The sequence below is a fragment of the Tamandua tetradactyla genome, chromosome 8 (assembly GCF_023851605.1).
Source record: "Tamandua tetradactyla isolate mTamTet1 chromosome 8, mTamTet1.pri, whole genome shotgun sequence".
Classification (NCBI taxonomy): domain Eukaryota; kingdom Metazoa; phylum Chordata; class Mammalia; order Pilosa; family Myrmecophagidae; genus Tamandua; species Tamandua tetradactyla.
The window spans coordinates 72,637,957-72,656,421 of record NC_135334.1 but is presented as its reverse complement, the minus strand read 5'-3'; the positions used below and the strand labels follow the sequence as shown (position 1 = coordinate 72,656,421).

General features: G+C 40.8%; 1 protein-coding gene across 4 annotated transcripts in view; it reads right to left on the bottom strand.

Annotated features, from left to right (window-relative positions):
* Positions 1-18,465, bottom strand: part of FAM168A (family with sequence similarity 168 member A) — a 247,712-nt gene that overhangs the window by 19,481 nt on the left and 209,766 nt on the right. For 3 of the 4 annotated variants that reach the window (XM_077113640.1, XM_077113641.1, XM_077113639.1), the window contains 2 exons: positions 9,537-9,617; positions 4,659-4,685 (listed from right to left, as the gene is read on the bottom strand). In XM_077113640.1, coding sequence (XP_076969755.1) covers positions 4,659-4,685; positions 9,537-9,617 — 108 coding nt within the window. The remainder of the gene's footprint in view (positions 1-4,658; positions 4,686-9,536; positions 9,618-18,465) is intronic. The other variant, XM_077113642.1, reaches the window with a different exon arrangement.

The window sequence follows — 18,465 nt, the reverse complement described above, 5'->3', positions numbered from 1 at the left end:
AGTTGCTTTAAAAGAAGGACCCCCAAATAATCCCCACATTATAAGAACTTTGCTGGACTGCCACTAAGCTATGGTCCTGGCAGCTTAAAAGACTCTGAGGCAGTTTGTACTAAACCTAGTTGTGCAGTGGGGCACTCTCTGTTAACTCTCTTTCTCTTGTATACTCAGCCAGGGCCAGAGAGACATACCCTAAATATCTCCTGCTGAGATGCTACTTGTGCCCCACCTGAGATATCTCCTCATAGTTAAAGATGCAACTCATTAGGAAAGTAAATGTCAGCTTTGGGGTAGGTTATGAAATAGAGCTGAGCCCCAGCCTGAGATCTGCAGAGACTCTGCAAGCTGACTCAAAGCTCAGCTTGGGAAATCTGAAGAATGATGCTTCATATTTTCTAAAAGTGGGGAATGACCAAAAATAAAAAATAAAAAACTTACCTTCATAGTATCCTAAGGGGAAGGAGAGGAGAAATAGAATTCCAAAGGGGGCAAATACTAGAGGAAAAACATTCTTGACTCAAATTTCTACTTATGATAAAAAGGATTGTGGCAATATTCTTTCCACTCAAATAAGATCATGGTAGTTGTGGATATCAGATACTTTAAAGCATATTTGCAGGAGGTGGAGCTGTATTGGCAATAGCCAGATATACTTGTAACATTTTAACCTAGGGCTAAAGTAAGAGAGAGTGGTATAAGAAGAAAGTACTTAGGTATACTATCTAATTCTAACTGGTAAAAGAAATTTCCTCTCAAGAGATTCCATAACCCCCTCTGTCTATCAGAGTAATAGGTAACACCTCAAGTTTGTTTAGTCATGGAAGTACTACACCCAGAAAAGGAGGTCAAGGACTCTCGTTTTTGCTGGACCAAGGCTAGAAGGGTAGCTGTTCTGGGCTGACTCTGTGTTTGCATTAATGACCTGCAATATATATAGCTAATACTGAGAAATGACATGGGCAGGGAAGTGATACTAAAAGGAGAATTCTAGCAGAAGGAAATTCATGGTAGAACTACCACACAGAGTCGAGGGACTTTGTAAGACATCAAGACACGGCCCTGCAGGTAATGCAGGAGAGGAGGAGTCAAAAAAATTTTTTTTAATTGATAAAATCAAACAACATACAAACATGGACATTCTTAACATATGAACATTCCATAAGGAGTCAATTTTAAACAATCCTTTTGGATTTCTTTTCCCAGGGTTGGATGGGGGTGAGTAATAAAGGATTCAATTTTAGTGTTGAAAAATCTTACCAAGATGTCCTCAAATTTAGAACCTGCTATTCCCAGTGGCTGAAAAGCCCCTGGCCACCCCAAACAATTCCCTAACCAGTAAAATGTAGCTCTGAAAAGTCAGCTTGAGCAAGCCCATACTCTGAAGAATCCATGGGAACTCCACCAGGGGGCAGAAGGCCTGAATTTGGCTGTAAGGAATTTGGAGAGTTTGAAAGTCCCATTCCATTCCATTTCTTTCCCCAAGTAATGTATATTTTACCATAATTTTCACTGTAAGCCAAAAGTTAGCCTCAAGGACTGTGTGACAAAGTAAGTAAAAATTAACCAAAGAGTGACTGAAGTCTACAACGTACTCAGCACTGAAGAGAGCACCGAGGTGGATGGGAACACGTGGGTCACAGTCACTGCACACAAGGTACTTATGGTCTAGCTGGGGATGCAACACAGCCACACGCCAACCAGGGAGTGAACAAGACAGCATCATACATGATAAAATAACGATCTAGATTAACCAAGAAAGAGGCAAGTGCAATTGTGCCTTTGACTACATCTTTCCCAACTGATCAAGTGAACCTAACTATAAAAGTTTCTGAAAAGGGGGGTATTTTCTTCTAGTTTCATTATAAAGAAAACAAATATAAGCATTTTCTGAACTTCTCTATGTTCAAATAATTTAAGTAATTAGATAAATATGAGGGCTAAAAACAAAACACAATAAACATTAAGCTATCAATTTGACCCCATTAGTTGTACCATGTGATCCTCCTCCAGGTACAGTTGTTAAGTAGCCCGTCTGTTGGTGGAAGCAAATCAGAGCTTGGTTGCAGGATAAAGACAATTCCAGAGGGGGTTTTCAGAGGCATGGTAATATGGGAGGTTGCTCTAGCAGGCATGCCTGCTCTTGGGTGTCAACAAAGATACCACCTCCTGGAAATGTTTTGTTTTGAACTGGCTGGTAAATACTAATGTAAAGATATGCAAAATATTATTGAGCTCTATGTTTAAGACTAGTGCACTTTATGTACATATTAAATTCCTGGATTTTAAAAAAAGAGAGGACCCTTGGCAGTGAAGGGCCATGGGCCCAGTTATAGCATGCCGCCCACATCCAGGTGCTGGGTTGTTCACTTCCCTAGATACGGGGCCCTCATGCCCTGTGACACTTGAACAATCTGTTAAGCACACTTACAAGGAGGAGAGGCAGCAAGGGACCATCATCCTGAACAATGTACTGAGTCAGGAAATCTGAATTATAGACTGGGCTCGGCCACTTATTAGCTGTGGGACCTTGGGCAAGTACTTAATTTTTATAAGCTTTAGTTTTGTTGTCTCATAAAAATGGCAATAATAATCACTCCCTGCTTACTTTACAGTATATATTTTTAAAATTTTACTTCACAGTATTGACATAAAGATTAATAAAAAAATGTTCACTGATCGTAACCATCTCAAGAATGTTTGTATGTTTGCTGGTTGTTTATAATAAAAATATTTATAAAAAAATAAATAAAAGAAGAGAAAACATAAAAAAAAATGTTATCTAGTCTTATAGTTTCTAATTCTGGTATCTTTTCCCACTTTTCCATGCCCACAGTTGCTGAAAGTTCTAATTTAAGTTCTTATCATCTCACACCTGAACTACAACTGTTTCCTCACTGTATTATTTGTTTTTAACATGCATCCTCCAATCCAACCTACAAACTGTATCAGAGTGCTATTCTAAGACCTAAACCTAATTTCAAAATCTTCTTTCTAAAAACCTTTCCGTGGCTCTCCACAGCCTCTGTGCTAAAATCTGAATTTCTTGTGAGGCATTCAAGGTCCCCATGATCTGGTCCTCTCTAATCTATTTCATTGTTCTCACTCTCCAAACCTACACCACAGTCATATAAACTGTTTACATTCCCAGATAATGCCAAGGACCTTCACATTTCTGTGGTTTTTGCTCACACTGCTCACTCTTTTTGGCATGTCTTTCCTCAACTTCTACCTGGCAAAAATGTATTAATTCATCAATCAGTTGTAAGCTGAAGGCTTGCCTCTGCTCTGAATTCTTTTCTTCTCTCTACCCTCTGACTATAGCTTGCTTGTGTATCTCTCATGGTTGACTTGGATAGTCCCTCTGATCCTTATAAGCCTTTGTACTTGCTGACTTGTCAGTTTCCCCCACTCAACTCAACTGTGAGCTCCTTGAAAATAGCAATCTTGACTTTCTGGTCTTTGCATCTTCAGAGGACAAGCTTAGGACCTAGTACAGAACATTCTGTCAAGTAAAGAGCTCCATATACACTCTTTATGTACTTCCATTTCAGATGCTATAACTGGAAGGGTGAGGAAGCCTAAGAGCTTCTCTTACTCTTTATGAAGTCTTCTGTCCAAGTTCATATATATCCTAAGGCAAACAAAAAAAAAGTTTCCCTATAAATGATAAAAGAAACAGGTCTGTGACTAGCAAAATTGAAATATAGCACTTAAAGGACCTCAGAGATAATCTGAAAGAAAACACTTATAAACTATGGTCTAGAAACAATAGTAAATTGCCCAAGATCACACAGCCTACAGAAATGGCAAGGAGAAATTTCACAGCTCATCTCCTGAAAGATGTGCCACATGTGAATTCAATTTCCAATATCCAAATAATTCAAGAGCACAAGTTGAGAAAGAAAACAAAGATTTTATGAAAACATTGTCCTGAGCAGCCCAGGTGAGGGTGGTAAGGGTGGCAAGTCTTTCCCATGGTCCCTTCCTGTCTATGACAAAAAGGACCTAGTAAAGTTACATGGCTGGGACCCTCACAGGTGCCCAGAAGTTCCTGTGGTGCTTTGGGCCTGGAGTCCACACTGCCCAGAGAATCTAACTCTGGTCCCTGTTTCATTAGTACACTTGGCCTCCACCTCTTACCATCCCTAAAAATGAGCCCAGAGCTCAAGATCTGGGCCAAGGAGAACAGACTGTATCTAAAGTCTTCAAACATGGCAGACTGCCAGTGGAGGTGGACAATCTGATACTGGGGCAGACTGGTTTTCTGGGTTCTTATAGGCATAATCTAAGTACTCTCCCACAAGGGTTACCATGAAGCCATCAGGAGTACATATGGCTCAGAAATTTTTGAAGAATTTGTTTGAATTCAGCAGCCAGGTTAAAGTCAGATAGGGACTCCAGAGGTGAGGAGGAGGAGAGATGCCTTTTAGTGCCATGATCCTTTACTGCTGCCTGGGGGGACAGTTCACGTGTGTCTCCAACCCATGATTTTGCACCAACAGACATGTTCCTGCATGCTTTAGGAACTGTTACTGAGCCACCTGCGGGGAGCCCAAGCTTAGGGGATAGGATTTGGGGAGGAAAGTAGAGGGGATCTATAATCATTACAAGATAACACATTCATAGGTCATAATACAGATGAGGAAAAATAGCTCTCCTACCATAAGCGGAATGCAGGAACTGAAACTCTGTTGGATAGAAATGTTAGTTGAAATTACCGCTAAGAATTTATGCAAAGATTGGTACATATTACAGTAATATAAACAGACTTTGTCTTGAGATAGCAGTTTCCCTGGGCTGCACAAGAAACAGTGAATCCATAGGGTGCAAAGTGCCCCTAACCTTGCTTAAGGGACAGGGTGTGGGGTGACAGACTTGCCATCCAGGAAAACCAATTTATTGAGGAGGGGTAGCTCCCTGGATTTTATGGCATCTTCAAAGCAGCTGACCCAGAAGCTGTCTGGCCATGGACAAGCCCAACCTCCTGCTCTTTGCTTCTCCATAAGAATGATTTTCAATTCTCCCAAGTACTACAGAGGGACTTCACACATGTCAAGCCTTTATGTGAAGCAGTGAAGGTTCAGCAATGAAATCACAATCTTTTGCCTCTGAAACTTCTGGAGTGTGATGCTATAGAAGGAGTAGAGGCCATAGGGTCAGAGAGATGGGTTTGAATCCCAGTCCTACTACTTTTTAGCTATGTAACTTTGGACAAGTCATTCAGCCTCTCTAAGCAAAACTGGAAACAGGAAGCTCTAATTCAGAAAGCTGAGAAGAAAATTAAAGAACAGCTTTAACACGTCTTGTACAGTGCCTAGAACATGATAGAAGTTCAGAAAACAGAAATTCCTCTTCTCTGCCCTTCCCTAGTTCAGCATATGCAAAACAGAAAAAAATACATAATATTAGTATTCTACAGGGCTGCTATGAAATCAACTGAGACAACAGATGAAAATGCTAGCTGAAGACGCAAGAAATTGTAAACAGATTTGTAATGAGGAGGTATTTCATTTTGATCTGTATAGTTATCCTTTTTATCCTTCTCTTTCATTTTCAAGTCAGACAGCCATTAATATCCCACACCCTTTGGTCTCAAATTCTGAAAACCAAGTCTCAGTTGGCTCCTGCCTCCTGCAGGACCAAACAGTTCTTACATAAGATCCCTGAAGTCATTAAGAGCTTGGAAAAAAAGCTCCAAGTACCCACACTGCTTTCAGAACCAATAAAAGAGAGAAACGTTTCCCTGTATTCTGGACAAATGACATCTGAAGTACTCAGAATTCCTAAAAATAGCTCTCTCTGAAGCAATTTCTTGGTCTCCTTGAAGCATCTGAGAGAAATTAAACCTGCAGGCACCCTCTGTATCAAAAATGGGCTGGTTCTTACAGGAGACTGCAAGTAATCTACTCTGACTCTCTAACCTTGAGAAAGCTCTTCCATGACAGGGGTTCCCTCAGTGCAGTGAGGAGAGTAGTAAATGCAGAGGCTGACATTCCAACATATAAAACACCTCCAGTGTGGGTGAGTGTATGTTTTCCCTTTTTAACTCGGAAGGGAAAGGGACCTGCCCAAGATCACACCAAAATCAGCGGCTATGTTAGTGCTACAACCAAGGTCTTCCAACTCCCAGCTTGGGGCCAATACAATGTGTCAACAACTCCCTCTCCTGTGGACTTCTAAGAAAATGGTCTGGGTTAGTATGGTGATAGCTTAAACACTATGTGAATTTCTAAAACATAAAATGAGGGAAAATCAAGTTAGATAAGGGCTGATTTTTTTGTTTTAAAATTAAAATTTAATGAATACTTTATATATGCCAGAAGTTTTTGGATTCCTCCATTTTTTTTAGTGTTAGGCTTCTCCAGTCTGTGCTGCCTTCCCTTTCTAGCCTAGTTGCTCTATACCTCTCAATCTCTCTGGCCAAATCCCTCAACTATAATGTAGTAAATCAGGTGCATGTGGGCTTGGTGGCAGGATGCCTGGGTTTGGATCTTTGGGTTGGTTACCTAACTTCTCTAAGCTTTAGTTTTCACGTGGGAATTCAGAACAACAGCAGTACTGACCTCAAAGGTCTGTTGTGATATAAAACAAATTAATATTCATAAAGAGATTAAAATAGTGCTTGTCACAAAGGAACCATTCAATAAATATTAGCTATTTATTCCTATTGCATCTTTCTAGATAAACTCTAATCCTAAAACAATCCCACAATCTATCACCAGAAGTGCTGAATTTTATGAGAACATTTCCCAGTACCAGGAATTAGAGCCATGACAAATTCATAGTCTCTATCTTCAGCTAGTCCTCCAATGTTACATGGCAGGTATTATCTTTTGGTGGTTTCCTTTCCTATTCCTTCCAGTGAGACTTCTTCCATATCTTTACCTCTCTCCTTAGAAGTGATTCCTCTATCTCTATTCATCGCAAATCAAGGACATTAGACAAGAACTCTTCATTTTTCACCAACCAATTTAAGCTAAACATTTCCATTGAAGAACCTCTCTTTAGTTTGAAAGGAAGAGCTGTTTTCTTGCTATGTGAGACATTCTACCTCTATTCTATCTCTATCAGACACAACTCCTCAAAATAAAGATGATAATCAGCTCTGGATTTCCCACTAGCACCTCAGCCTTCTTGGGGCCCTGGCTCCATCTGGTACCCCTTTGCCTGCATCTCTGACATGTCCTCTCCACTTGTTCTTTTCTGTAAGTATTTAATCATGCACACATCCCAAAAAGCCCTCCTTTGACACATTTCCTTCTAGTCAATGCCTTCTTGTTCATCTTTCCCTTGTAGCTAAGCTTCTTGAAGAGTAGTCTATATCTGCTAAATCTACTTTTTTACTCCCCAATTCAATCTGGTTCCAGCCTCACCACCTCACTGATGTTGCTTCCAGAGAGGTCACTGATGACCTCCTATGAAGACAATGAATTTTCTTTACTCCTGATTTTACCTTACCTTCTGCAATAACTTACCTCATTTTATTTTAGACTGAATAGTTTTCAAAGCCCATTTACAGATCTCATAGTATTTAAATTTAAATAATTCATATACTATGATAAACTCGATAATTAAAATCATCTTAGATTTTAAGATAGAATTTATCAAATTTGATTAAGTAACTTATTACAGAGAATTCCTACAGTTTTTATTGACTGTACCTCCTCTTATAGATTTTTTGGGAAGTATTTTCTGTTTTACTGATTAAAAAGTAAATATAAATATTCTGAGCTACCATTATAGATTTTTTGCCCATGTGCCACTGCTCCCCTCAAGCTCTTTGAGGGCAGCAATTGCAGCTTCCTCAAGTTTGAATTGTCAATAGCAGCTTCCATAATGCCTCAGGCATAGCCGGGTCAAAACACATACCTTGCAATGACACATTTATGTAAGCACTTTAGAGGCTAACTTCACTTACTTGTATAAAAAAGTTCCTGTTTACTAAAAGAAGAGGTTGTCTGAAAACTTGATGATGATGATGTGTAGGTTTGTATAATGTAATTATAATATAATTCCTACTTTAGATGGGGCAATTGAGATCCAGAGGTCAGGGGATGTTAAGGTTGCTCATCTAGGAAATAACAGAATCAGGACGCAAATCTGGGTCTTCTGGCATAAGCCATGTTCTTCTTTCCTTTAAGTGCCCCCAGAAGAAAGGGAATGGCAATAGAATGAATACTAGTTTGGCACAGAAAAGCAGGGGACTGAGAGACAGGAGACCTGCCAACAGCTCTAGTCTATAAACTATTGCAGGACAAAACACTGCTCCTCTCTGGATCTCTAGTGCCAAGAGAAGGTAGCTGGAGGATCTCTAAGGCCCTTTCAAGCTTTCTAATTCTATAGTAATTAATAAACAAGAAAAAGGAGGCATTATCATGATATCCAAGGCCTTTTTGGATCTGGCTTTTGCACACTTGTAGTTCAGCTTCATCGAGCACCCCCTCACATTCAAAGCTTTAGTTATTCCCACCTACTTCTAGGTTCCCAACAGTGTCATGTTCTCACATCTGAATGCCTTTGCCCTTCCCTACGCTGCTTAGAATGGCCATCCTTCTTTAAATGCTCAAAATAATTTACTTTTCTCTCAACTCTCCCCTGGTAGGGCCTCTGTGAAGCTGCCTCTACACTTTCACCCCCAGGCATAGTTAGTCCCTCCTCTGCCTCCTCAGTTCTTATACGTATTTCTTTTATAAAAGTTACCATACTACTGCAAAAAACTTATTAATAATGCCAAGCTCCAAACTGACTGTCCTTCAGGCAAAGATAGCACCTTTCCATTATTCTATTCCAGTGTGGAGAACATTCAACAGGTAAACACTTGTTGAGCAAATGAAGAGGAACTTACATATAATCATCTATATCCCTAAGGTAGGTAGTTATAGTCCCCAGGGAGGTGAGATGACTTGCCCAAAGCCTCACAACTAATGAGCTAAATAATCAGTTCTAACTGCAGAGCCATCCTCTTTCTCCTACCCTATGAGTAGGGGGTTTAAAATTAGTGGAAAGACCTCTGCACCATTCCTGGTCCAAACTAAAATAAACTTTTTAGGGTTTTCAAACATATTTCAATCTCTTTCCAAGGAGTGCTGGGCCTTTTTAATTTTTGAAAAACAAGCAGCTCATTTCAGTTTGAAAGAGAGCTCTTAACCAAACTCTGGTGGCAAGTCTCTCACTCTCTTCCAAATCCACACCCAGGAAATATGCTATTTGCGTGTGCATGTATGTTTCCCAATGGCAGTCTCGGGGAAACTGAGAAAAGAATGGATTTGGACATTCTGTGAGAAATCCATGTTTTGGGCATTCCAGCAGAGGAGATAGCCCAACCTGAAGTTCCAAGGAGAATGGGGGAGACTCTACTCCCACCCCCACCCTGAGGTAATTCATCCCTGTTCCCATAGGAGAACTCTGAGCACAATCAGGCCCAGACAGACTGCACTCAGCAATTAAAGACAAGGAAAGGCCAGCAGGTAGGTATGTTTTTCCAAATGGAGCCCCAATTCCTCCGCTACTCACCACTGCTGCCCTCACTTTCTCCTTACCTGGAGCATAACTGGGGCTATTGGTAGGATACAGGCTGGGATTGTAAGCAGGGGCCGCTGCTGGGTAGGCCGTTGGGTAACCTACAAAGAGAAGAAAAGCCCCATTTAGTTGAGCAAGAAGAAAATCAAATTTCTGAGGAAACAGAATCCAAGTATCAGGCTTGGCTTTCAGTTTCCTTAGAGGCCATTTCAGACAGCATATGTCACCAGCTTTCAAGTACTCAGAGGAAAAGCTACAATCCCACAACACCAACAACAAGTGCGGATTTTTAAACCTACTTTTAAAAAGTGGTACAAGAAATTTACGTCTATATGCTTACCATAAAAATTTCAAACAATACAGAAGTATGCATAGTAAAAAGCGTTAAGTTTCCTTTCACACTCCTACCACAACACTCCTCTCCACCCCAGAGGTGCACCATTAACAGTTTGGCATCTATCCTTCCAGATAATTTTCTATGCATTTTTTCCCAATTATATAAAAATAATTTTTATATTTGAATAGAAGCAGAGGTTAGAAGACAATAACAAATAATAGTAAAATTATCTTTTAAAAATTTTAAAAAGGATTGAGTGTTTTTTCATAATACTGTTCTGTGCTTCTAATTTTTTCTATAATGAACATATTAATTCTTAAATCAGGAAAGGAAAATCAATTTTTTAATACTGAAATTTTTGTTAATATTTCTTACATTTCATAAAACATATTTCATTGACATTCTACAAATGACACCGTTGAATACTGCCCCAAAACTTTCTTCTTGTGAGGAGATTTTATATATCCTTTTTACTTCTGTAATATTTGTTATTCTAGGAAGATTTTTCAGAGAAATCTAACGACCATCTACTTGAGATATTATTCTTGATTTCTCTCCCTCTTCAATGTAAACAATTAGAATTGAAGTGCCATCTGCTTTAGAATAGAACAAATTTGAAGACACATGCGTATCCAAACTATATACACTATATCTATAGTGTGTATATATATACTATAGTGTGATATATGAAGTATATCACACTATACTTCAATCATTTGTTTACATTTCCTGTCCTGCCTTCCCTTCCCCAAACCGTAAGGCCTTTGAAGAAAGAGCTGTGTCTCATTTGCCTATATGTAGCAGCTCTTGGTCAGGCCCTCCTTCTCATTCCCCACACATGTCAACATACTACCCTCTTCGCCACTCAGCCTGGACAGCAAGCACCCGAACTTCTCAAAGAGAGTGGCTAAGAGACTGCATGGAGAGAACACCCTTTCTCACTATTAACTTTCTCTATCCAAGAAGGGTATCTTAGGCAATCTGGGCTTCCTCCTGAGTTCTTAGTTTCATTTCATTTTGTTAATTTTGTTTATGTGTCCCCAGCTGATATTTCTCTTTTGCTGCTGTTGTTGCTAATGTTTATATCCCTAATGCCTAGTACAGGTAAGAGAGACAATAGGTGCTCAGTGAAGACAGGGTTTGGTGGTTTGAAGCTGCATGTACCCCAGAAACACATGTTCTTAAATATAACGTACACTGGTATGACCCCACTGCAGGTAGGACCTTTAGATGAGGCTACTTCAGTTAAGATGTGACCCATCTCATTTTCAGGTTGGGTCTTAATCCTCTTACTGGAGTCCTTTACAAACTGAATGAATACAGAGAGAAGGAAAGCCACAGAAGAAAGAAGCTGGAATCAATGAAACCTGTAAGAGAAGGGAGAGACCAGCAGACGCCACCATGTGCCTTGCCACATGGCAGAGGAGGCAAGGATCACTGGCAGTCAGTCTTTGGGAAGAAAGCATCACCTTGATGGTGCCTTGATTTGGACATTTTCCAGGACCCTAACTGTAAGCAAATAAATTCCTATTGTTTAAGCCAAACCACTTCATGGTATCTCCTTTGACCAGTCTAGGAAACTAAAACATGGGGTTGTCTTCTGGAGCTGGGAGTCATTTAAAAACAAAACAAACAAATAAGATCTCTGGAATTAAGAGGGTCAGCAAATTATGCAGGAGAAAGACAGATAAGTGGACAGTAAGAATCTAGCATGGAAAGTGCCATGACATGGATACAGGGAGTAGGCGCAGAGGAGGACCCTCATGAACCATCATTTATTTAGCACCTAGATTAGTCAGGGTTCTCAGAAACAAAAGGAAATATCTGTAAATATAAGAGTTTATCGAAGTGTCTCAAGCAACTGTGGGGATGCACAAGTCCAAATTCTATAAAGCAGGCTGCAGGGTGGCAACAATGATGAAGGTGTTTGATGTGCATCCCACAGAATCTCACTGGCTGAAGTAGAGACTAAAGTTCTCTCTTCTGACTGCTGAAATCATCACCTCTCCTTTAAAAGTCTTCAACTGAGTGAATTAAATCTGGCTGACTGGGTTCCCTCATTGTGGAAGACACTTCCCTTACGTGATCATAGATGTAATCAGCCATAGATGCAATCAACTGAGGATTTAATAAACCAATCCTCTGGCTTATTAACCAGCCATGAAATGTCCTTGCAGTAAAGGTCAGGCCAGTGTTTGCCTGACTAGACAAGTGGGCACCATCACCTTGTCACGTTGACACATGAACCTAACCATCACAGTTCACCCCTTGTCAGCTTGGCAGCCACACACATCACCTTAAACTACGCTTTATCTTTAAACAGAACACAATATCAGACATATTTTTTTGCCTGACAATACTCAACTGTCCTGCATACAACTACAAATGCACTAAATCACTCCAAAATAGGGTACAAGCCATTGGGCAACGTTTACTCTTTTTGTTGTTGTTGTTATTGTTTTTAACTTTTTTTTTACTGTGAAAAATAACATATATACAAAAAGCAATAAATTTCCATGTACATTTTAACAAGTACTTATACAATAGATTTTAAAGTATGGTATGGAGTACAGTTACATGATTTTTCATTTTTTCTTCTAGCTGCTCCATGACAGTGGACATCAAAAGAAATATCAATATATTGATACAGCAGTCATATTCATTTGTTAAATCCTATCTCCTCTATTATACTTTTTCTTCTCTTTTTTTGTGAAAAATAACATATACACAAAAAAGCAATAGATTTCAAAGTACATTGCAACAATCAGGTGTAGAACAGATTTCAGAGTTTGGTATGGGTCACAAGTCTGCAATTTTAGGTTTCCATTTCTAGCTGCTCTGAGGTACTGGAGATAAAAGAAATATAAATATACTGATTCAGCACTCATACTCATTTGTTAAACCCCACCTTCTCCTTATAACTACACCATCACCTTTGGTCTTTCTTTCACTCTTTAGGGGTATTCGGGCTACACCCATTTTAACTTTTTCATATTGGAAGAGGCTATCAATAATTTGGGGTAGGGGGATGGAAGTAGTTGATGTTCTGGAAAGACTGGTCCCTCTGCATTTCAGGATTTATCTGGTCCAGGGACCTATCTGGAGGTTCTAACCATTCTAACCAAGCCAAGACTCTAGGCTTCTGGAAAGTTACCTGAGTACATGGATCCTTTCTTTAGGACTGGCAGGAATGGTTGTGGTTGTGGTTTGACATGTTATGATAGTAGCAATGTCTAACTGAAGTTTGCATAAGAGTGATCTCCAGAGTAGTCTCTTGACTCTATTTGAACTCTTTTATATCATTCATACAATATTTAAGTTACAAATTTGAAGCCTTCAGTTCATCCCTTTCTTTCATAACTGTATCAGGCATATCCAAGAACAACCAGCCAACATAATTATACCTCTTAATTCCACAAACCTCTCTTAAGGCGTTAAAACACTCTCACTGAGAGCCTTGCCTCATACAAGAGTATGATTAGGAGAATCAAACGGTGATACTTTGCGTACCTATATTGCCAACTCACACCATGGACTGTAAGTGCCATCTTGATTATTGGAATTAGAGTCATTGCTGCCTTTGAATAGAATCAGAGTAGAAAACCAATTGTAAAAATTCATTTTTAAGATTCTGTTTCTCAAGAATCACTTCCAGTACCAAGCTGTAATAGTCAGGGTTCTCTAGGGAAACAAAATAGGAGATACCTGCAAACATGAGATTTTATCAAAGTGCCTCATGTAACTGTGGGGATGCATGAGTCCAAATTCTTTAGGGCAAGCCACAGACTGACACCACTGACAAAGGCGCATCAATGCATTCCACAGCAGAGCCTCACTGGCTGAAGTAGAAACTAAAGTGCTCTCTTTTGACAGCTGAAATCATCACCTCTCTTTTAAAAGTGTTCAACTTAGTAGATTAAATACAACTGACTGGATTCTCTCATTATGGAAGACACTCCCCTCAGCTGATCATAAGATGTAAACAGTCATAGATGCAATCAACTGACTGATAATTTAATAAACCAGCCTTCTGGCTTATTAACCAGCCAAGAAATATCCTTCCAATATCAGTTAGGCCAGTGCTTGCTTGACCAGACAACTGGGTATCATCACCTGCACAAGTTGACACATGAACCTACCCATTTTTTGCTAGGGATAAAGCTGGACACCAGGTGTCCCTGGATGTAGATAAAGAAGAGGAGGAAGGACATTCCAGGCAGAAGCACACAGTAGTATTTAGAGGAGTGTCTTGGCTTACATCCTCCTTGGCTCTGAGAAGCAGGACAAATGGATTAACCAAACCTGTGTAAAAAGGACGTCTTTTGAAGGCTGAACTGATCAGTTTATCTTCTCCTGACCATGTCTTCCTTTATGATAGTTGGCCCCAACCAACCTTTCTAGCTTCATTTATCCATTGATCTTGCCCAAGTTTTATGATGCTAGACTGAACTTCTCTCCTGAACTACTGAATCATGTAGTACCAAACTGCCTACTCAATGTCTCTACTTAGATGTTTGCTAGACATCAAAGGAGAAGGATATAGTGGTTAAGAGTGTGGACTCTGGCATCAGACTATCTAGATTTGACTCCCAGCAACACCACTAATCATTTATGCGATCCTGGGCCACTTACATAATCTCTCTGTGCCTTATAGTTTTCCCATCTGTAAAATGGGACTAATAATATTATTACCTTACAGCTTGCTAGAAGTATGTAATTTGTTAAAACACCAAAGGACTAAAGGTCAGGAACATAGTTAAGCCTTATAAAAAAATAGCTATTATCCCATACTTAGACTTAAAAACACATTTTTGCTTCCTAATCTTCTCTTCCTTCAAACTCTGTTCCTTCACAGTTTTTCCCTCTATCTGCAGATGACAACACATTCTTCCGACGACTCCAATGAAGAGTCTGGACGAACTCCACAGGAGAGGATAGCTGGACAATGAAGCAGGAAGAGAGACTGTCTCTTCTGAATCCTCCTTAAAAGGCTTCCAGTGATTAAATTAAGCATCACTCATTGCAAAAGACACCCCCCTTTGGCTGATTACAAATGGAATCAGCTGTGGATGCAGCTGACATGGTCATAATTTAATTCTATGAAATGTCCTCATTGCAACAGACAGGCCAGCACTTGCCCAACCAGATAAACAGGTACCACCACTTGGCCAAGTTGACACATGAACCTGACCATGACAGTCCACCCCTTATAAACTTGGCAGCTATACATACCACCTTAAACTATTCCTAATTTCTAAATAAAAAACAATAAAACATACATTTTTTTCTTTCACCTAAAAATACTCAACTATCCTGCACATAACTGGAAATACATTAAATCTCTCCAGAACACGTGCAAATCCTTGGGTAATATTCATTCTTAAACTTGATATCTTACAACTTAAATAGTATAACATGAGCAAAACAGCATTATAGTCCTCGTTTCTGTAACTGATCATGTGGTCGAAGTTCACATTTATCACTACCTTCTTCCACTAACCATTCCATATTTCCTTTACCCTCAGCAAGCACTTTAGCTGGCCATGGTTCTTTGCCTGGTGGGGTGACCCAAACTTTCATTTCTGAAGTTTCAGAGCCATTGGTAGTCCTGCTTAGATTGGGCTGTTGCAGTTTTCCATTGATTTTAATCACAGGGCATGGTACTACTAAAACATGCCCTAGGGGTTCTCCTATGTTCCAAGAAAACTCTTCTTTACCTCCATTATGTAGTCCTACTTCCGCCTAATAGTCAGGGTCAATCACCCCAGACAATAACGTTATCCCCTTCTTGGCTTGTTGTAGTGGCATAAGTGACCTAAGGCCAAAGTGACCAGGTGGCAGTGTTAGGTTCCAATTCAATGAAATCACTGTAGTTTCTCCTGGTGGAAGCACTCCCTATTTTGGAACTAAAACCTGTAGACCAGCAGAGCTCAGGGTTGCAGGGACAGGATTCAAAAATTTTCCTAGTGGATCACTAGGGGTAATAGTGAGTGGTACCACTCCCATTTTCACCCCTTGGTTCCTGGACCCATGGATCCTGGCTATTAGAGAAACAGCACCATACAGCAGATGCTGATTCAGAACATATACAGCTTCCTGGAGAACATTACCCCAGCCTTTCAAGGTACTGCCACCTAGTAGACACAGTAATTGAGTTTTCAAAAGGCTATTCCACCGTTCTATCAATCCAGCTGCTTCTGGATGATGGGGAACACGGTAAGACCAGAGAATTCCATGAGCATGTGCCCATTCTCGCACTTCATTTGCTGTGAAGTGTGTTCCTTGATCCGAAGCAATGCTATGTGGAATACCATGATGATGGATAAGGCATTCTTTAAGCCCACAGATGTAGTTTTGGCAGAAGCATTGCGTGCAGTGAAAGCAAACCCATATCCAGAGTATGTGTCTATTCCAGTTAGAACAAATCACTGCCCTTCCAGGAAAGGAGTGGTCCAATGTAATCAACCTGCCACCATGTAGCTGGCTGGTCACCTCAGGGAATGGTGCCATATTGGGGGCCGAGTGTGAGTCTCTGCTGCTGGCAGACTGGGCACTCAGTAGTGGCTGTAGCCAAGTCAGCCTTGGTGAGTGGAAGTCCATCTTGCTGAGCCCATGCATAACCTCCATCCCTACCACCATGACCACTCTGTTCATAAGCCCATTGGGCAATGACAGGAGTTGCTGGGGAAAGAGGCTGACTGGTATCCACAGAATGGGTCATCTTATCCACTTAACTATTAAAACCTTCCTCTGCTGAAGTCACCCTCTGGTGTGCATTCACATGGGACACAAATATGTTCATGTTTTTAGCCCACTCAGAAAGGTTTATCCACATATTTCTTCCCCAGTCCTCTTCGTCACCAACTTTCCAATTATGGTCTTTCTAAGTCCCTGACCATCCAGCCAAACCATTAGCAACAGCCCATGAGTCAGTATACAAATGCACCTCTGGACAGCTTTCCTTCCAAGTAAAATGAACAACCAGGTGCACTGCTAGAAGTTCTGCCCACTGGGAGGATTTCTCCTCACCACTGTCCTTCAAGAACACCCCAGAAAGGGGTTGTAGTGCTGCAGCTGTCCACTTTCAGGTGGTACCTGCATATTGTGCTGAACCATCTGTAAACCAGGCCGGAGTTTTCTCTTCCTCAGTCAATTCACTGTAAGGAGCTCCCCAAAAGGCCAAAGCTTTGGTCTGGGAAAGAAAAGGTAATGTGGCAGGAGTGGAGACCATGGGCATTTGGGCCACTTCTTCATGTAACTTACCTGTGCCTTCAGAACCTGCTCTGGCCCTATCTCGTATATACCATTTCCATTTTACAATAGAGTGCAGCTGCGCATGCCCAACTTTGTGGTTTGTTGGGTCAGACAACACCCAGCTCATGATAGGCAACTCAGGTCTCATGGTAACTTGGTGGCCCATGGTTAAGTGTTCAGTCTCTACTAAGGCCAAGTAGCAGGCCAAAAGCTGTTTCTCAAAAGGAGAGTAATTATCTGCAGCAGATAGTAAGGCTTTGCTCCAAAATCCTAAGGGTCTGTGTTGTGATTCTCCTATACGGGCCTGCCAAAGGCTCCAGACAAGCATCTCTATGTGCCACTGACACTTACAGCACCATTGGATCTGCTGGATCATACGGCCCAAGTGGGAGAGTAGCTTGTACAGCAACCTGGACCTGTCACAGAGCCTCCTCTTGTTCAGGTCCTCACACAGAATTAGCAGCTTTTCTGGTCACTCGATAAATGGGCCAGAGTAGCACACCCAAATGAGGAATATGTTGCTGCCAAAATCCAAAGAGACCAACTAGGTGTTGTGCCTCTTTTTTTGGTTGTAGGAGGGACCAGATGCAGCAATTTATCCTTCACATTAGAAGGGATATCTCGACATACCCCACACCACTGGACACCTAGAAATTTCACTGAGGTGGAATGCCCCTGTATTTTTGTTGGATTTATCTCCCATCCTCTGACATGCAAATGCCTTAATAGTAAGTCTTAAGTAGTTGCTATTTCTTGCTCACTAGGTCCAATCAACATGATATCATCAATATAATGGACCAGTGTGATGTCTTGTGGGAGGGAGAAACGATCAAGGTCTCTGCGAACAAGATTATGACAGAGGGCTGGAGAGTTGATATACCCCTGAGGTAGGACAGTGAAAGTATACTGCTGACCTTGCCAGCTGAAAGCAAACTGTTTCTGGTTGTCCTTACTAACAGCTATTGAGAAAAAAGCATTTTCCAGATCAATAGCTGCATACCAGGTACCAGGGAATGTATTGATTTGCTCAAGCAATGATACCACAACTGAACAGCAGCTGCAATTGGAGTTACCACTTGGTTGAGTTTACGATAATCCACTGTCATCCTCCAAGACCCATCTGTTTTCTACACAGGCCAAATAGGAGAGGTGAATGGGGATGTGGTGGGAAATCACCCACTGCATCCTTCAAGTCCTTAAGAGTGGCAGTAATCTCAGCAATCCCTGCAGGAATCCAGTATTGCTTCTGATTTACTATTCTGCCCGGTAGGGGCAGTTCTAGTGGCTTCCACCTGGCCATTCCCACCATAACAGCCCTTGCTGCAAGAGTCAGAGAGTCAATGTGGGGATTCTGCCAG